The 18,207-nt window shown below is 50.2% G+C and overlaps 1 protein-coding gene across 4 annotated transcripts in view; it reads right to left on the minus strand.

Annotated features, from left to right (window-relative positions):
- The window catches only part of CXXC1 (CXXC finger protein 1), a 42,896-nt gene continuing 24,689 nt past the window's right edge, over positions 1-18,207 (minus strand). For all 4 annotated transcript variants that reach the window (XM_077329380.1, XM_077329377.1, XM_077329378.1 and 1 more), the window contains 8 exons: positions 16,475-16,659; positions 14,241-14,448; positions 12,351-12,461; positions 10,267-10,316; positions 8,597-8,693; positions 6,598-6,750; positions 1,368-1,518; positions 1-385 (listed from right to left, as the gene is read on the minus strand). In XM_077329380.1, coding sequence (XP_077185495.1) covers positions 1,372-1,518; positions 6,598-6,750; positions 8,597-8,693; positions 10,267-10,316; positions 12,351-12,461; positions 14,241-14,448; positions 16,475-16,659 — 951 coding nt within the window. In that variant the 3' untranslated portion in view covers positions 1-385; positions 1,368-1,371. The remainder of the gene's footprint in view (positions 386-1,367; positions 1,519-6,597; positions 6,751-8,596; positions 8,694-10,266; positions 10,317-12,350; positions 12,462-14,240; positions 14,449-16,474; positions 16,660-18,207) is intronic.

An 18,207-nucleotide genomic window follows, 5' to 3' on the forward strand; every position in this document is an offset into this window, starting at 1 on the left:
TAAATATAATAAAGTCAGAATGCTCTTTTTACCCTTCTTTTTTCTTTATTGGTGGGGGGGTGGGGAAGGGGGAGAGGAGAGGAGAAAACCCACTACTTCCCTACTCCCAACCTTTGCCAGGTCTCCATCTTTGAGCACGGGGATACAGGTGCATGTATATATAAAAGAATTATACACAGTCAACTCAGACAGACACTGGCATGGGAGTGAGAGCCAAGGCCGCTAGATTCTACTGGAGCAAAAGGTTGTGGCTCAGAGCCAGAAACCCGCACCAGTGCTTACTACCTAATGGGGAAGAGGCGTTAAGAAAAAAAATCTTTTTAAAAAAAATTCCGGGTCACTTGGCACTGAATCGCAAAAGTGTCGCCAGCAATCGGGAAACAACCTGGAAGTAAAAGGAGATGGGAATTAGGGTAGGGAAGACAGGACTCCGTAACCATTTCAGATGTATGAACACATTACGCTGCCTTCTATTTCAGCAGACCTTTGGTCCACCGAAGTCAATATTGTCTACTTGGACCAGCAGTGACTCTCTCTGGTCTTTCACATCACCTACTGCCTGGTCCTTTTTAACTGGAGAAATGGGCGATTGAACCTGGGACCTTCTGCATGCAAAGCAGAGGATCTTCCACTGAGCAACGGCCCCTCCCCAAAACGTGCCCCTGCAATGACTAACAGCACAGGGAAGGCGAGTGGGAACAAATGCACCAGCTCCGCCTCATTATTCTGCTCTGGTTCGGCCTCACTTGGAGTCCTGTGTTCAGTTTTGGGCACCCCAGTTGAAAAGGGATGTAGACAAACTGGAGTGTGTCCAGAGGAGGGCAACAAAGTTGGTGAGTGATGCGGTGGGGCTGTCCCTTTGCCATTCTCAAGCCTCCCGGCCCCAGCGGCCTCCTGGCTGCTGCGGGAGCGGCAAATGGACAGCCTGTCCCTTTGTCACCCCTGAAGCCTCCCAGCTCTGGGCGGCTCCCAGCTCTGGGCTGCCTATTGGCCCCTTGGCCCTGGCCTGACAAGCAGAGGGCCCAATTTGCACCTGCCAATTGGGCCCTCCGCTTGTCAGGCCGAGGCCAAGGGGTGCCCTTCCCCATCCCGGACTGGGCCCACCCCAAGGACCCTTACTGTTTTAATTATACCACTCCCGTGGAGCGGTTAAAGATGATGATGATGACTGATGATGATATTATTATTATTATTATTCATTAGATTTGTATGACCGCCGCTCTCAGAGAACTGGCTCTCAGCGGTTTACAACATTTCTAATACAAATCCATCCACTAAAACCATTTAAAATTCCCCATTAAAACCCTCGTAAAATTCCCCATTAAAACCCCCAAGGCCCCCAATCTAAACGGGCGCCCCGAACTCACCAGCTCAGCGGTCGGTGCTGGTACGCAGATCTGTCGTCAGCGGGTCGTGCTGGATTGTCTGGTGCAGCATGAGGGCCAGCAGCCCCGCCCGGTTGGTCATGGCCATCCGTACATTTCTCTCCTGCTCAAACAGCTCGTCCAGCTTGTACCACTGTCAAAAAAGCAAGGGCGGGTCACTCTGTGGCTGCCATTACGTGCCCCATTTTTCGGGGGCCGCTAGCTTTGGGGCCGAGACCCGCTTCTCTCTGGTCCATCGTGCAGGGCCTGGAAAGTTCAGGCCACCTCCAAGATCTTACACCCAAAGGGAAGGAGCAGGATTTAGGATGCTGATCCTGCGTTGAGCAGGGGGTTGGACTAGATGGCCTGTATGGCCCCTTCCAACTCTATGATTCTATGATTGTACAAAACAACTGCCGATTTCTTTGCAGCTGGCTACGGACGACAGCAGCGGCGGAGAGACCTGGACTCACCCTGCACTGGGCTTCTAAATTGTTAATAGAGACCATACAAAGCACCAAGGAACTCTGCTGCCTTGGTGTTTCCGCCCTCAAAACAACTCCTTCCATATTATCATTTTCCACTGTGAGGCTCTACGTCTCACTCAAATGGACTTTCCAACGATGTCATCAAACCAGTTTCCAATTGCTCCTTTCTCTGCCCAGGGATTTCCCTTTTTTCCTTCTTTGGAAGTGTTCAGAGAGTCGGGAATTCCTTCGTCCTCACCTTCAGGAAGCATACCTGTCCACCCTGACCCCCTTCTCATTGTACTAGAGCAGGGGTAGTCAAACTGCAGCCCTCCAGATGTCCATGAACTACAATTCCCAGGAGCCCCTGCCAGCGTTCGCTGGCAGGGGCTCCTGGGAATTGTAGTTCATGGACATCTGGACAGCCGCAGTTTGACTACCCCTGTACTAGAGCTTAGGGACAAAAGATACTTTTGTACGTTTTCGCTTTTTTACTCTGACCCTGTAACCGAAGCCCGAGCTCTTCCTCAAACTGTACTCATAACCTGCTCTTGTGCAATACTTAGCAGGGCTCAGCTTCACTGCTTACCCTTTTTGAGTATTTGCTTCCCAGCATTCTAGACTCCTTGCCTGAGGGTTTGGATCTCTGCTAAGAAAGGTAGCCACAAGTCCCTGTTTTCGGCTGTAATTCTACCTCTGCGGCCACTAGCCTACTGTACCGGATGATACACATTCTGTGATGGCCCCTGGAATATCTCCCTCTAATTGCAGGCATTCTACACTCTGATATTAAACAGCCGACACTATTGTGACTGGGTGACTATCAGGACTAGGTGATCAAACTGAGCTCTGATTTCATTATATTTCAGGTTGCAGTGCTTTTCCCCAAATTTGCGTGGGGAGCCGGCTGAATGATTGCTCAATTACTATTTTGGGGTGCTTCGCCCCTCGAGCCAGCCACTTCTTTAGCACAGGAGAGAGAGCCAGCATGATGTAGTGGTTAGATTAGGATCTGGGAAACCCGAGTTCAAATCCCCGCTCTGTCATGGAAGCCTGCTGGGTTACTGGTGGGCCTTGCGACTGATGGGCCTTGATGAATAGGAAAGCTATAGAAATACTTGGGTGAACCATGAGGAATATATTATTACTCCATTGACAAGCATGGAAAGGTTTCCCAAATTGGGGGAGGTTAATTCATTTTTAATATATTTTAAAATGTGTTCAACATTTATTGGATATATGACCACATATGCTCATGTCAACCCATCCACCCCGTCCCAAAATGGCCCATGATGGGCCTGGAAGGAAGGAGTTGGTTCTTATAGGCCACTTTTCTCTACCCGAAGGAGTCTCAAAGCGGCTTACATTCGCCTTCCCTTTCCTCTCCCCACAACAGACACCCTGTGAGGGAGGGGAGGCTGAGAGAGCCCTGATATCACTGAAGAAGAAGAGTTGGTTCTTATATGCCTCTTTTCTCTACCCGAAGGAGTCTCAAAGCGGCTTACAATTGTGTTCCCTTTCCTCTCCCCACAACAGACACCCTGTGAGGGAGGGGAGGCTGAGAGAGCCCTGAGATTACTGAAGAAGAAGAAGAGTTGGTTCTTATATGCCACTTTTCTCTACCCGAAGGTGTCTCAAAGAGGCTTACAGTTGCCTTCCCTTTCCTCTCCCCATAACAGACACCCTGTGAGGGAGGGGAGGCTGAGAGAGCCCTCATGTTATTGAAGAAGAAGAGTTGGTTCTTATATGCCACTTTTCTCTACCCGAAGGAGTCTCAAAGCGGCTTACAGTCACCTTCCCTTTCCTCTCCCCACAACAGACCCCCTGTGAGGGAGGGGAGGCTGAGAGAGCCCTGATATCACTGAAGAAGAAGAAGAGTTGGTTCTTATATGCCACTTTTCTCTACCCGAAGGTGTCTCAAAGAGGCTTACAGTTGCCTTCCCTTTCCTCTCCCCACAACAGACACCCTGTGAGGGAGGTGAGACTGGGAGAGCCCTGATAATACTGCTCAGTCAGAGTAGCTTTATCAGTGTTGTGGTGAGCCCAAGGTCACCCAGCTGATTGCACGTGGGGGAGTGCAAAATCAAATCCAGCTGTCCAGATTAGAAATCTGCACTCCTAACCACTTCCCCAAGCTGGCTCTCTAAGGGGTGGTAAGCAGAGGGGGCCCCATGTGGGCACGGGGAACACAGCCATGCTTCCCAACTATATTCTGCACCATCGCACCACTTCTGGGGTTTCTCAAAGCCTGAAAAATGTTTCAGGGGTTTCTCAACGGTCAAAAAGGTCAAGAAAGGCTGCCTGACATCTAAGCAAATATAAAGTACTGGAGGGGAAAATATGTAGTCATCAGTAATAAACGTAATGCTTGAATAATCACAGGAGGGAACAAAGAATGTTTGTAGGTTCAAAGAACCGAACTGTTTGAATATGAAGAAGGTTAGAATAAGTTATGCGATCCCACCTGCATGGGGGAACAAAGGAGGAATATGCTATCCGTGTAAGAAAACGGTATAGAAGCAAAGATTCCGAAATACTGGAAGCTCTGGGGTATTCAAGGTGGCTTGCCCACCTGCTTCTTCCTATTTGGCCAAATACAGATGATTGCTGAATCTAGTGCTTAATTATCTAGCTGGGCAAGCAACTTCTCATTACCTGGGGACAGTCTAACATTCTCAGCCGGAGCTACCTCACAGGGCTGTTGTGAGGGGAAAAAAGAGGAGACAAGAACAATGTCATCCATTCTGGGTCCCCACTGGGGAAGAAGACGGGATAGAAATAAAATAAATGATTCATTCCCATAATGTATGAACTTCACGCATAATCTAGGACAGCCTTTCTCAATGTTTTTTTACTGCCAAGAAACCCCTGAAAAGTTCTTCAGGCTTCAAGAAACCCCAGAAGTGGCATGATGGTGCAGAGTATGGTTGGGAAGCAGAGCTGTGGATACGCCCACCCGGAGGCCCCTCCCCTTCCCACCCCCTCCAGGCCCATCATTGGCCATTGGAGGGGGGCGGGCCACGCAAACTGACATGACCATATATGGTCATATCACCCGATAAACGTTTAACGGATTTTAAAAATATATAAAAATGTATCTCCCACCCATTCAGGAAATGCTTCCAGGGTGTCAGAATCTTCCCCCCCCCCTCTTATGCCATGATTAATTGTTGCTTGCCCAGTGATGCTTGCCAGAGACAACCTTCTGGCACCTCAAGGTTACCCTGAGTTGTTTTATAGCCACTAATTTCCTATCGCAGTTCCCCGCCTCCCTCTATTCCCTCCTCCTGGCTCATGCCCCCTCCATCTAGCCTTTTGGTTTTCCTTTGTAGTAAATAGCTGTTGTCACGAACCCCTAGTTCCTGACCCGTGGTTTCCGTCCCCTTTGAGGTTTGGCACATTCCTTTAGGCTCCCGGATCTCCCGCTGAGTTTTGGCACCTTCCTGAGCCTGCTGGGAAGTGCCCCTCCCATCCCCCCTCTGCATTTCAAAGCCTCCTCCTGCACTCCTTTCCTTATCTCCTCACAAGCCTGGCTTCGCTGGGAACACAGGCTAAACAACATCTGGCAGGATGGGATGTTTTGGCACCTTGTAGATCAGAGGAAACTGTATTGCCCTATCTGTGTGAATCGATATTCCCACCAAATATTGCTCTTTGTGCCCCCCTTCCCAAGCCAAGGGATATAAGCTGTCTCTGTCAAGATTCCTGCCTATGAGCTAATGTCATGTGTTGATCTTTGTCCTGATTCTCCAAATAAAGTCTTTTACTTAAAGCTTCAGCCGGAAGCCCAAGAGTGATGTCTGTTGTGCGAATCTGCTGAGTCTCAACCTGCTTAGTTCCTGACAGCTGCCGTGTTACGTTAGCCTTTGAAATGTGTTCTCAATAGGAGGGGGAAACTGTGCTATACTGCTTAATATACCTAAATCCAGCCTACAATCCTCAATTCAGTCAATGTATGTGAATGGATGTCTCCTTTCCTGGTTAAGGAAACTTTCCCATACCTGGTGGAATGAGCTCCCGGGAGAGCTGCGGGCCCTGCGGGATCTTTCAACGTTCCGCAGGGCCTGCAAGACGGAGCTCTTCCGCCAGGTTTATGGTTGAGGCCAAGGCTGATAATAGATCTATGCCTCCCCCGGGGACTCGGGTTCCGGACCCGAAGCAAAACATCATCAGGACCTCCTCTCCACCCGCTAGTAGTGGGAGGGAGGGGGGGGGGGGGAGTTGAGCTGCCGTTCTTGCCATGCCGGCAATATTGGCAATGTTATTATTGTTTCTATGGGGTTTTAATGGGGATTTGTGATATTGTTACCGGCAACGAGCTGCAAGGGAGTGGCAGGCTATAAAACTAATATTAATAATATTATTAATAATACTATTAATATTAATATTAGTATTAATAATAATAGTATTAGTATTAGTATTAGTATTAGTATTAGTATTAATAATAATAATAATAATAATAATAATAATAATAATAATAATAATAATAATAATAATAATAATAATAATAATAATAATAATACAGAAGTCTGGCTTATTGGGAAACAGAGAACTCTGATAGTTCACGGACCCCTGGTGGAGAGAGCCTGATCTAGGATCATCACGCATCTTCCCGCAGGCACGCAGCAACGCCATCTCCCAAAGCAGAAGAACGTCACCTCTGCAGATTCTCTGCAGCCAACCAACCCATTCTATACAACTGAATAGCGCCGACGGCTCATGCGTCCCTCCCGGATCCCCGGACTCCGGCCGCTCCTGATCCGTACCACGCGCACGCGCTCCAAGTCCACCTCGGCCCGGCGCAGTTTCTCCCAGCAGTAGTGCCGATTGCATTTCCGCTTGGGTACGCGACAGAAGTCTCCAGTGAGCTCAAACACGTCTTTTACAAGGGGACAGCCGCACACCTCGTCTGCAGACACCTGGAGAAAAAATCACAAGGAGGATTGAACAAGTTATACCTCCAGCCGTGTGTAGTCAGACTGATTTTGTGCAGATGCTCCCAAATTCTGAACAAGGAAGGCAGAATTCTGCAACCTGTATACCGTCGTTAAACAGAACTTACGTAAGACTCGTTTTCACCATGTATTTGAGGTTTAACTAGCCTTGGGGAGGGGGAAAGAACTAGGAAACTGACACCTGTGGCCCAATTGTTGGCAATTTTATATAGATACCTCACTGGCTTCTGAGATATCCTGTTAGTATCACTGCCTGGCTAGGTTGATGGTCACACGGTTCTTCATACACTGTGCCTCCGGAATGGAATCTGTCTCTTCCTGCGTCAGCCTCTAGGTGCAAAAGGCCCGTTGCTAGGGTTACCATGTCTCTTGGGTCCTTGAATGGAGCTCATCCAACAACATATGCTTTCGCTCCTAAATCGTTTGATGCCAGGAGGGGCTGAGCGCTCCGGGTTGATAGGGGGGTCCTCATTAGGGGATCCCCAGTCTTGACAAAAAAAACCGTGATGAGCTAATCATGCCTCATCAATCAACCTCTTAACTTCCTCCCATGACCTCGGGTTACTAAGAGGGTTCGAAGTTTCTCACGCATGGCGGCCATAAGAAATAGACCAGGGGTAGTCAGTTTGGTGTAGGTGAGAGCCAGCTTGGTGTAGTGGTTAGGAGTGCGGACTTCTAATCTGGCGAGCCGGGTTTGAATCTGCTCTCCTCCACATGCAGCCAGCTGGGTGACCTTGAGCTCAGCTGTTCTGACCGAGCAGGAATATCAGGGCTCTCTCAGCCTTACCCACCTCACAGGGTGTCAGTTGTGGGGAGAGGAAAGGGAAGGCGATTGTAAGCCGCTTTGAGCCTCATTTGGGTAGAGAAAAGCAGCATATAAGAACCAACTCTTCTTCTTCTTGTCAAACTGCGGCCTTCCAGATGACTATGGACTACAATTCCCATGAGCCCCTGCCAGCGTTCATGGGAATTCAAGTCCATGGACATCTGGAGGGCCGCAGTTTGACTACTCCTCTAAGAAGTAGACGCTCCCCAGAGCTAAGTTTATTTATGCACTTAAAATACGTATCCCTCGCCTTCCCTTTCGGCTCAAGTCTGCAGCCTTCTTCCGATCCACGAAGCTTTCTTCCAGATTAAGAGCTAGAGGACAGTTTCAGAGGGCAGCTGGGTTGGTCTGTGGTACAAGGGCTTATACCCCCAAACAGCATTGGTCTCTTAAGTCACTACTGGGCTTGTGTTAAGCTCTCGGACTGCAGGTGGACACAGCTGCATTCCTGAAGCCACAGTATCCATGCAACGGTCACCTCTAGACTGGACTTCTTGAACCCGATCTACGCAGGCTTGCCCTTAACCCTGTTGCAAAAACAAAGACCAGTCGATCCTACAAAGTCGCTAGCCAAAGGAAAGGAACGGCAAAACGGCTGATTCTCCACTATGAAATGCTGAGCCTATGGTCTATGACAGGGGTAGTCAAACTGCGGCCCTTCAGATGTCCATGGACTACAATTCCCAGAAGCCCCTGCCAGCATTCGCTGGCAGGGGCTTCTGGGAACTGTAGTCCATGGACATCTGGAGGGCCGCAGTTTGACTACCCCTGGTCTATGAGATACGATGAGAAAATGTTTGGTTTGTGAGACCTAGCAATTACATGGAGACAACCGAATTGTAGAAATAAGGAGTAAGCTACTGAAGAAAGTAGTATGTGTTGAAAACGGAAGTGAATCTGGAACCCCGTTTTAGCCGAGCGAGATTCTACGGAATTTGACTGACGAAACATTGATTTAGTAAAGAGGAATAGCCCTTCCCCTACCTTGGGGTCCCGGGAGTGCTCCGGGCACAGGACCTGCAAGCGTTTGCAGTAGGTCTTGCTTTGCGGGTTGTAGACGTCACAAAAAAGACGGGTTGCCCTGAAAAACACACATGGCCGCCACACAGGTAAAGAAAGGACGAACGACAATTGTTATTCTGTTGACAATACAGTCCACACACACTCACATGCCCCTTCAGTGACAATAGGGCTTCGGCTACCACAGTGATGTGTATATGGAGGCTGTGGGCACCTCTGGAATTCTGAGAATGCGGCCACAAAATGGCTGCCACAGGAATTGGAGCCAATCTCAAAATGGCTGCCACAGGAATTGGAGTCAACCTCAAAATGGCTGCCACAGGAATTGGAGTCAACCTCAAAATGGCCGCCACAGGAATTGGAGTCAACCTCAAAATGGCTGCCACAAGAAGGAAAAACAACCACAAAACGGCTGCCGCAAGTTTAGATTCGGTCCCACGCTGAAGAGCCTTGTGCTGTTGTGGCAGCTGCTGCTTGAAGCAACTTTCTTAAAAATCCACACCGCCAATCAAATTTCCATTCTAGAAAATCCACCGCCAATCAAATCTCCCACAGCCAATCAGAAGGCTTGCTGTTCAAAGACCCCGCCCACTTTCTAAAAGAACTTGGTAGGCACCAAGGAAAGGTCTCAGTGGGCCCCGCGGCATGCATGGATACACCTGTAGCATACTCGTGATGAAGGTTAGCTCTTGATTACAAGACACTTACTGGACACTGAAGGACACTTGACCAGGCCCTGTTTTTGAAATATCAGAGGCCTCGAATAGCTTTTTCTGGCTTTCTGGTCCACAGAATTGTGCATAGGTCCATAGTGTCCTAAATGTATCTTTTTATGTAAAGGAGCCAACCTTTTATATAAAGGAGCATATTTTAAATATGCTGGTTTTGACACCTGACCATTGATAAAGGCGGTAACACCGGAACACATCTGGTCAGTGGAGATATTAGTATGCATGCACTGATTTTATTGAGCTATTATAAAAGCCTTGGTTTTTAACTTGATTAACAAATACTGGTACTATGGGTTTTTTAATTATGTTCAACCCTGTATAGCAGGGGTAATCAAACTGTGGCCCTCCAGATGTCCATGGACTACAATTCCTAGAAGCCTCTGCCAGCATTTGCTGGTAGGGGCTTCTGGGAATTGTGGTCCATGGACCTCTGGTGGGCCGCAGTTCATTTTCTATGCTTTTGTTTGCACCAGCGTAGCTATCGTTAATCCTTCACGGCCACAGCCCACCCCACTAGCAATGTGGGAGCCCTTGTTTTGTTAACATCTCTATTTCCTGTCCCATCCGCAGTACCTTTCCTCCTTTAAAATAAAACTGTTTAAATATCAAAAATCATGGTTGGTTGACTGGTGCCATCCGCCATTGGTCAAGGTGCAACCCGCTTTTGGACCCTCGCCCTCTAGCGCACATTAACGCATCAGAATGTACTCCGTCCCTGGGCTATCCAAAGAGAACAGAGCATCAACAGCTCTCTAGCCCATTTCATCACTGACTTGTCCCGTCTCTCCCTACCCCCCGGATGGCTGAGTGATGGAAAGGAGCAGATTGCAAAAGACAAACTGCCACCAGAGCAACATCAGGAGCCCCCAGGCAGGAAGGAACAAGCGTTGAGGGCCGACTTACCCTTCAATCCGTGTTGGGTACATAGACCCAAAGGACGTCTGGCTCTCGTACTGCAGAGGAGAAGAGGAACATGCAAGTCATGTAGTCTCAACCGGACCAGTATTAGATATTTATTTAGTTTTACAAATGTATGCCATGCTTTTTTCCCCACTGGGACCCAAAGCAACTTGAAAAGTTAGAAGCACAGAATCATAGCATCCAGGATAAGGATCTGTCCAGCCACTGCTTAGGATCATAGAATCACAGAGTTGGGAGGGGCCAGACAGGCCATCTAGTCCCACCTCCTGCTCAATGCAGGATCAGCCTCAAGCATCCAGAAGTCTCTGTACAGCCACTGCTTAGAATCATAGAACCATAGAGTTGGAAGGGGCCAGACAGGCCATCTAGCCCCACCCCCTGCTCAATGCAGGATCAGCCTCAAGCATCCAGGATAAGTCTCTGTCCGGCTGCTGCTTAGAACCAGAGAATCATAGAGTTGGGAGGGGCCAGACAGGCCATCTAGTGCCACCCCCTGCTCAATGCAGGATCAGCCTCAAGCATCCAGGAGAAGTCTCTGTCCAGCCACTGTTTAGAATCATAGAATCCTAGAGTTGGGAGGGGCCAAACAAGCCATCTGGTCCAACCTCCTGCTCAATGCAGGATCAGCCTCAAGCATCCAAGACAAGTTTCTGTCCAGCTGCTTCTTGAAGACTGTCAGTGAGGGGGAGCTCCCCACCTAATTCCATCCCAGCTAATTCCACTGCTGAACTACTCTGTGAAAATTTTTGTCCTGCTGTCTAGCTGGTACAGTTCTACATAGTTTAGAGCTGTTACTGAGAATCCTGTCCTCTGCTGCAAACAGGAACTGCTTCCTCCCCTCCTCTAAGTCAGCAGTCCCCAACCTTTTTATCACTGGGGACCGGTCAACGCTTAACAATTTTACTGAGGCCCGGGGGGGGGGTAGCCTTTTGCCGAGGGACGTCGTTGCCGCCACCTGAGCCCCTGCTCCATTTGCTTTCCCGCTGGTGCCCCTGACTTCCAACCACCCGCTGGGGGGTGCTGCCAGCAGCAGTTGCGCAGTGCCACGCCGAGGGGGAGCCCCAGCCATGGCGGCCACTGGAGACCACCAAAGGTTAGCTGCCGGCAGAGTGGCAGGGCAGCCCCCGAGGCAGCAGCCAGGGAGGAGAACGAGGAGGAGCCCCAGCCCGGTACCGACTGATCCACGGACCGGTCCCGGTCCCCGGACCGGGGTTTGGGGACCACTGCTCTAAGTGTCAACCTTTCAGATTCTTAAGACAGCAATCCTATCCCCTCTCCACTTCCTATACCCCAGGCTGAGCATTCCCAAGTCCCTCAGTCTGTCTCCAGAGGGCTTGGTCCTCCCATCCATCTTATCCATCTTATCCTCACTGAGATTAGTATCAAGAGAATGGGACTGGCCCAAGGTCACCCAACTAAATGTGGAATCACATTTCCTAGATCCCAGTAACCACTGCACCAAGCTGGCTATCTGCATTACCGGTAAGATCAGCTAAATACTTCTTGTCCTTTTACATTCCGCTTTTCCCCAGTGCCTTGTTCAGCCCCCTTCTTCCTCCCTAGGTTAACAGCATGGCTCGAAGTCTAAAGCAGGGGTAGTCAAACTGCGGCCGTCCAGATGTCCATGGACTACAATTCCCATGAGCCCCTGCCAGCGTTCGCTGGCAGGGGCTCATGGGAATTGCAGTCCATGGACATCTGGACGGCCGCAGTATGACTACCCCTGGTCTAAAGCCTTGATCCCACCACCATCAAGATTATAATTTTTTCATGACTCGGACAGATCCAAGAAGCAAACTGCTCCACCAATCCAGCAAGAGGGAAACAGTTCGGTCAAGGGATGCTGACCATGGACCGGATTTACCTGCCACACCTTTAGCCCAGGACTATCTTTCCCTTGTTTGTGCTTGCCAATGGTTCATAAGGCACGCTGACAAGTTACTTCCACGTTACAGATGGAAAACTACGGCTGGGAGGGGTGGGGGGAGCATCTTTCCTAAGAACCATCCACGGAGTGATTCGAACGCAGAGCTCAGAGCAGGGCCGCGAGAAGGGAGTCGGCCTACCTTGGCGTAGCACCGCTCCATGTGACGCAGGGCCACCTTGGGGTTGATGGGGTGGCCGCAGGAGACGCAGAAGATCTGCAGGTCGGTGTCGTCGCTGTCTCCTTCGCTGGTCTGGGGCAGGGGAGAGACGGCAAGAAAAGCTTGCATTAGAAGTCGGCAACCTGTGGCAAACAGCACCTGACCCCCACGCGCCTAGAAGAAGGACCGTATCTCCATTTATGGTCCCCAAAGAGTACTTCGCTCTTCAGGAGCCGTTATGTTGGTAATCGGCCTGGCCTCCAGACTGGTGGGATGAGTTGCCAGCTGAGATCACGGCCCCGGCGAAGCTACCGGAGTTACGCAGGGCCAGTAAGACGGCACTCTTCTGCTAGACCTACGGTTGAGGCCGAGGTGGTCTAACACCATGCGGGCCTGCCCGCTCTCCTCTCAGGTCCCCCCCCCCCTTTCTATTCTTGCTTACGGTTTATTCTGCAAGCCGAACTGAAGATGGCTGGGGGAATGGGAGAGGCCTTGCTAGTTTTAGCTTTTTATGATGTTTTTATGATGTTTGCTTCATGATGTTTTGTTAGCTTTGTATAATGTTTTAGTTGTTTTATGAATTGTTTTAATCCATTGCTGAAAATCAGTGGTACCCAACCTTTTTATCACCAGGGACCAGTCAACAGTTGACAATGTGGGGCGGGGGGGGGGGCTGAGCCCCTGCTCCACTTGCTTTCCCGCCGGCACCCCAGACTTTCCGCCGTCCACTGGGGGGCGCTGACAGCAGGGGAGACCCAGCCATGGCGGCTGCTGGAGAGCACCAAAGGTGAGCCGGCAGCAGAGTGGCAGGGCAGCCCCGAGGCAGCAGCCACGGAGGACGAGGAGGAGCCACAGCCCGGTACCAACTAATCCACGGACTGGTAATGGTCCCCGGACCGGGGTTGGAGACCGCCGCTGTAAATCACTCCAAGTGGGGAAATATATAAGCCAAATAATAAATAAAGGCAGGCCTCTATGGCTTGTTGTCCACCAAGTTGAGTAAATTCATTCAAAATATTTAGATTTTTTAATATAATTTTAAACTTAATATTTGCTAAATTCCTACTGCATTTATTGATGTTGTGTGTTTTAAATTGATGTGATCCACCTTGAGCCTTTAGGAAATTGCGATGGATGGATGGGTGGATGGATGGGTGGGTGGGTGGATGGACACATACACAACACACGCAAGCCACACTGCCCTTTGGAAATCAACTGCTCTGGAAGACAAAGTCACACATAGCCATTTCGACACAAAATGGCTGGAGACCATCCCAGAGCAATGAGGGAGATCTCCATTTAACATGGGACTTCGCCCCATGCTCTCCATGCCCACAATGGAACTTGCATCCCCATTTGGTGGTGGAAAGTACCATCAAGTTGTGAACACCTTATGACAACCCTAGGACATCCAGTGGATTGCAAGGGACATACAGAAAAGCTCTGCACAGGACATCCAGAAGTGGTTTGCCATGGCTTGCTCCTGTGTAGCAACCCTGGGGTTCCTTGGTGACCTAATCAGGACTAACCCTGATTAATTTCCGAGATCTGATGAGATGGGGCTAGCCTAGGCCTTTCAGGTCTGAGGCAGAAACAAAGAAAGACGGTTTGCCATTGTCTGGCTCTGTACGCTGACTCTGTCTCCCTAGGTGTTCTCCCATCAAAAGTCCTAACCAGGGCCAACTCTGCTGAGCTTCCATTATCTGGCGTGATCCAGCTAGCGTAGGCCATCCAGGTCAAGGAACACACAACTTAAAACCACCAGGGGATGTTGATTATGGAAATAACCGGCTGTCATCTGGACCCCTTCCCTGGAAACCAGCTGACCCCTGCCTCCCGCTTAGGCCCCTTCGCCCCGGTCCCTCCAGGCACCTCTTCGTCCTCCTTGACCGCCTGCTGCTTGGCCCGGACGATGATGGCTTCCAGCTCGTGGAACTTGCGCTCCATCTCCTGCAGCTTGAACCGGGCCTGCTGCTGCTCGCGCCGGATCCGCTCCAGCAACTTCTTGCCGTGCTCTTCTGCCACGCAGGGGCTTTGCTGCCACTGCTGGATTCGTTGCGGGAGGATCTCGTAGATGCGGCTGGGGGTGAGGAAAGAAGTGGGATGAAGTTGGTACGGGCTTACAATCATAGAATCATAGAATCATAGAGTTGGGACCACCATGTAGGACACCCTGTATGGTAGGTGGGGCTGAGGGAGCTCTAACAAAACTGCTCTGCAAGAACAGTTAGCTCAAGGTCACCCAGGGGACTGCATGTAGAGGAGCAGGGGACCAAACAATTCCAGAGGGCCTGTAAGACAAAGAGCTGTTCTGCTGGGCCTATGGTTAAGGCCAGGAAATGACATCAAGCTGGCCTACCTGCCCGAAAACCTACCTAGCCTTCAACAACTAAACATCAATTAACCAGGCCAGGCTGGATCCTGGAGAATTTGGGCGTGAAATTGGGGTCACTGTGGGTGGGCAGGTAGTTGGGAGTTCCTGCATTGTGCAAGGGGTTGAACTAGATGACCCTGGAGGCCCCTTCCAACTCTCTGTTCCACATAATCTATTTCTGGTAAGGCCTAGGAGGAGGAGCGTGTCTCATGGCTTAAGCACCACTCAGGGTGGCTGCCCCGCCCCTGAGTGCTTCCTCCTCCAACTGGTTTGCCTGTTTGTCCAGAGGCCAGCCAATCACCTTCCATCCCCCACCCCTGACCACCCCCTCCTCCTTCCACTTCCCTCAAGGCTCAGAGGCTGCAGATTCCTGCTGCATGAGAGCTGCCCCTGCTAGTGAGTTCCCTGCTCAGGGGTCTCCAGCCTGCAGCCTTTCTAGGTCCTGGGGGGGAGGGAGAGGTCATCCAGAGAGTTCTTCCACCACCACCACCCCAATCTAGCGCCTATTGTATTCCTGAATGCAACGGGCTTGGCCTCTAGTGATTCTATGACTCAGTGCAGAAGATTTAAAAGGAGGCCGTTTTAATATAACTTTAAAACTTTCTATATTGATTAACTTGTTGTTTCTATCCAATGTGTCCTGCCCTGAGTTATGTATTATTATATTTTAAGCCTGATTCTCCAGACTGGAGTCCGCTGCTCTTAACCACAACGCCCTGGCTTTCAACACACAGGGTGTCTGTTGTGGGGAGAGGACGGGAAGGTGATTGTAAGCTGCTCTGAAACACATGAGACCTTATGGATGACCCAAGGGCAGTCACACTTCTCTCAGAGCTCTCTTGGCCCCACCTCCCTCACAGGGGGCCTGCTGTGGGGAGGGGAAGGGAAGGAGATTGTAAGCCACTTTGAGATACGCAAGGTTTGCTGGGTGATTGTAAGCTGCTCTGAAACACATGAGGCCTTATGGATGACCCTGAGCCAGTCACAGTTCTCTCAGAGCTTTCTCTGCCCAGCCTACCTCAAAGGGAGTCTGTGGTGGGGAGAGGAAGGGCAGGTGATTGCAAGCCCTTTTGAGACTCCTTGAAATAGTGGAAAGCAGGGTACAAACAAACCCTCAGCTCTTCTTTTTCTGACACAGCCACTTCTCTGTAATCAGTACAATCCCCAGCGAAAGGACAGACTTGGAAGCCCAGCGACTTTCAACAGCCTTAGAACACCACAGCTCTGCTTGCAACCACCCCGAAGACTGTTTGCCCTCTAAGCCAGGCCAGCAAACCCTGGCCGGGGCTCATGGGAATTGTACTCCATGGGCATCTGGAGGACCACAGGTTGACTACCCCTGCTCTAAGCGATATCATTCTCATTCATTTTGTGCAAATGGGAGACCTGCAGAGACTGTAGACCAGGGGGGGGGGCCAAACGGTAGCTCTCCAGATGCCCATGGACTACAAGCCCCATGAGCCCCTGCCAGCTCATGATGGCAGGGGCTCATGGCAATTGTAGTCCAGGGACTTCTGGCAAACCACTGTTTGGCCACCCCTGCTGTAGACGTCGCCAGTCGCATTTCCCAGGCCCAAAGCCAGGATAGTCCCTGCCATCCCATAGTCGTTCGTTCTACAAGACCCCCTTTTGACGGTCACACAAACAGACCTCTTGCACGGACGCCCAGACTGCTCCAACTGCAAAGTTTGGAGGAAAGGCAGGGGGAATGGAACCGCCATGTCCGACTTACTTGGCGGCCAGCTTCATGCCACATTCGTCGGAGCAGTACTTGGAGTTGGCCCGGACGGCCTGGATGCAGCCGGGGCCCAGGCACTGGTGCAGCGAGGAAGGGTCTTTGGTGTCCACGCGCTCGGCATGCTTCGACCGGTCCCGGTGCTTCTGCTTCTGCTTGTGACGTTTGTATTTCTCCTCCTTCTGCAGGGAAAGAGTGAAAGGGATAAGGAGAGGATCGGCACGGACCTCCCTGCCAGAGCCAGAGGGGGCGCTCGTCGCTAACAAAGCAAACATGGAGGGGATTGGATAACCATACACAGCAGAGGTCCATCAGTGGTCATAGCCCTAAGGTGTAGATGGAACACTCTGTCCGGGGCAGTGATGATCTGTTATCTTCGTGCTTTGGGGGTAAGAGTGGGAGGGCTTCGGGAGTTCTGGCCCTGCTGGTGGACCTCCTGATGATACCTGGGTTTGGACCAGTGTATGACACAGTGTTGGCCTGATCCAATATGGTTTCCCTTATGCAGTGATGCCCTGTATTCTTGGTGCTTGGGAGGCCACAGTGGGAGGGCTTCTGGAGTTCTGGCCCTGCTGGTGGACCTCCTGATGGCACCTGGGTTTGGGCCCCTGTGTGACACAGAGTGTTGGACTGGATGGGCCCTTGGCCTGATCCAACATGGCTTCTCTTATGTTCTTAAAGCTGCTGATGGACCTCCTGATGGGTTTGGACCTGCATGTGACAGTGTTGTACTGGATGGGCCAAGGTAGATTCAAGTCGGTAGCTGTGTTGGTCTGATTAAGCAGAACCAATTTAGAGTCTGGTGGCACTTTTGCGACCGACAAAGTGGCACCTTTACGACCAAAGAAACCACCCCTGTTCTGTTCCCCAGAGACCTCGTGCTCCGAATTTTTGGCCGCGTGCAATTATTACTACACAGCTGAGGAAGTCTCACAATGAACCTAGCCATCACCACGCAGTCTAGTCTTCTTCTGATAAGAACTTCTCTTTTCATGTTTAATGTTAAACTCTAGTAGGAACAGAGACATTCCTCTATTAACTGCAAGATGTATGGAGCCACACTTCTCCCCCCCCCCACCCCCCGCTTGGAAGCAAATGAAGTCCAGCATTCCCTTTCCACTTGTTCTTAATTGTTGGTTTGATGTGTGTGTGTCTTGTTTTTAAAAATCGTTGGATGGTTCACTGAGCAAAAGGGTGGGATACAAACATTTCAAAACAAAATAATTTATTATTATTATTAATATTAATATAGATTTTATTAATAATAATAATGTTGATATTAATATTAATATTGATTTTAATGTTAATGTTAATATTAAAATCAATATTAATATCAATATCAATATCAATATTATTTTAAATTCCATATATTGGGAAGCTTTCGGGGGTCTGTGGATGGCTGCGGCCAGAAAGAGTGCCACAGACTGTGGTCTACTCACTAGAGGCCCTCCTGACGTTTTCTGTAAGTGGGAGCAGACAAGACTACCCAATCTCCTAGATCAGCCTTTCTCCACGATTTGACCATTGAGAAACCTCTGAAGCATTCTTCAGGCTTCGAAATGCCAGGAAGTGGCACGATGGTGCAGAATAGGGCAGGGAAGCAGCACTGTGGACACGCCCACCCGAGGCTCCTCCCCTTCCCACCCCCTCCAGGACCATCATTGGCCATTCTGGGAGGAGGTGGGTGGGTTGACATGACCCTATATGGTCCTATCATCCGATAAATATTG

This window comes from Paroedura picta, chromosome 3, assembly GCF_049243985.1.
Source record: "Paroedura picta isolate Pp20150507F chromosome 3, Ppicta_v3.0, whole genome shotgun sequence".
Taxonomy (NCBI): domain Eukaryota; kingdom Metazoa; phylum Chordata; class Lepidosauria; order Squamata; family Gekkonidae; genus Paroedura; species Paroedura picta.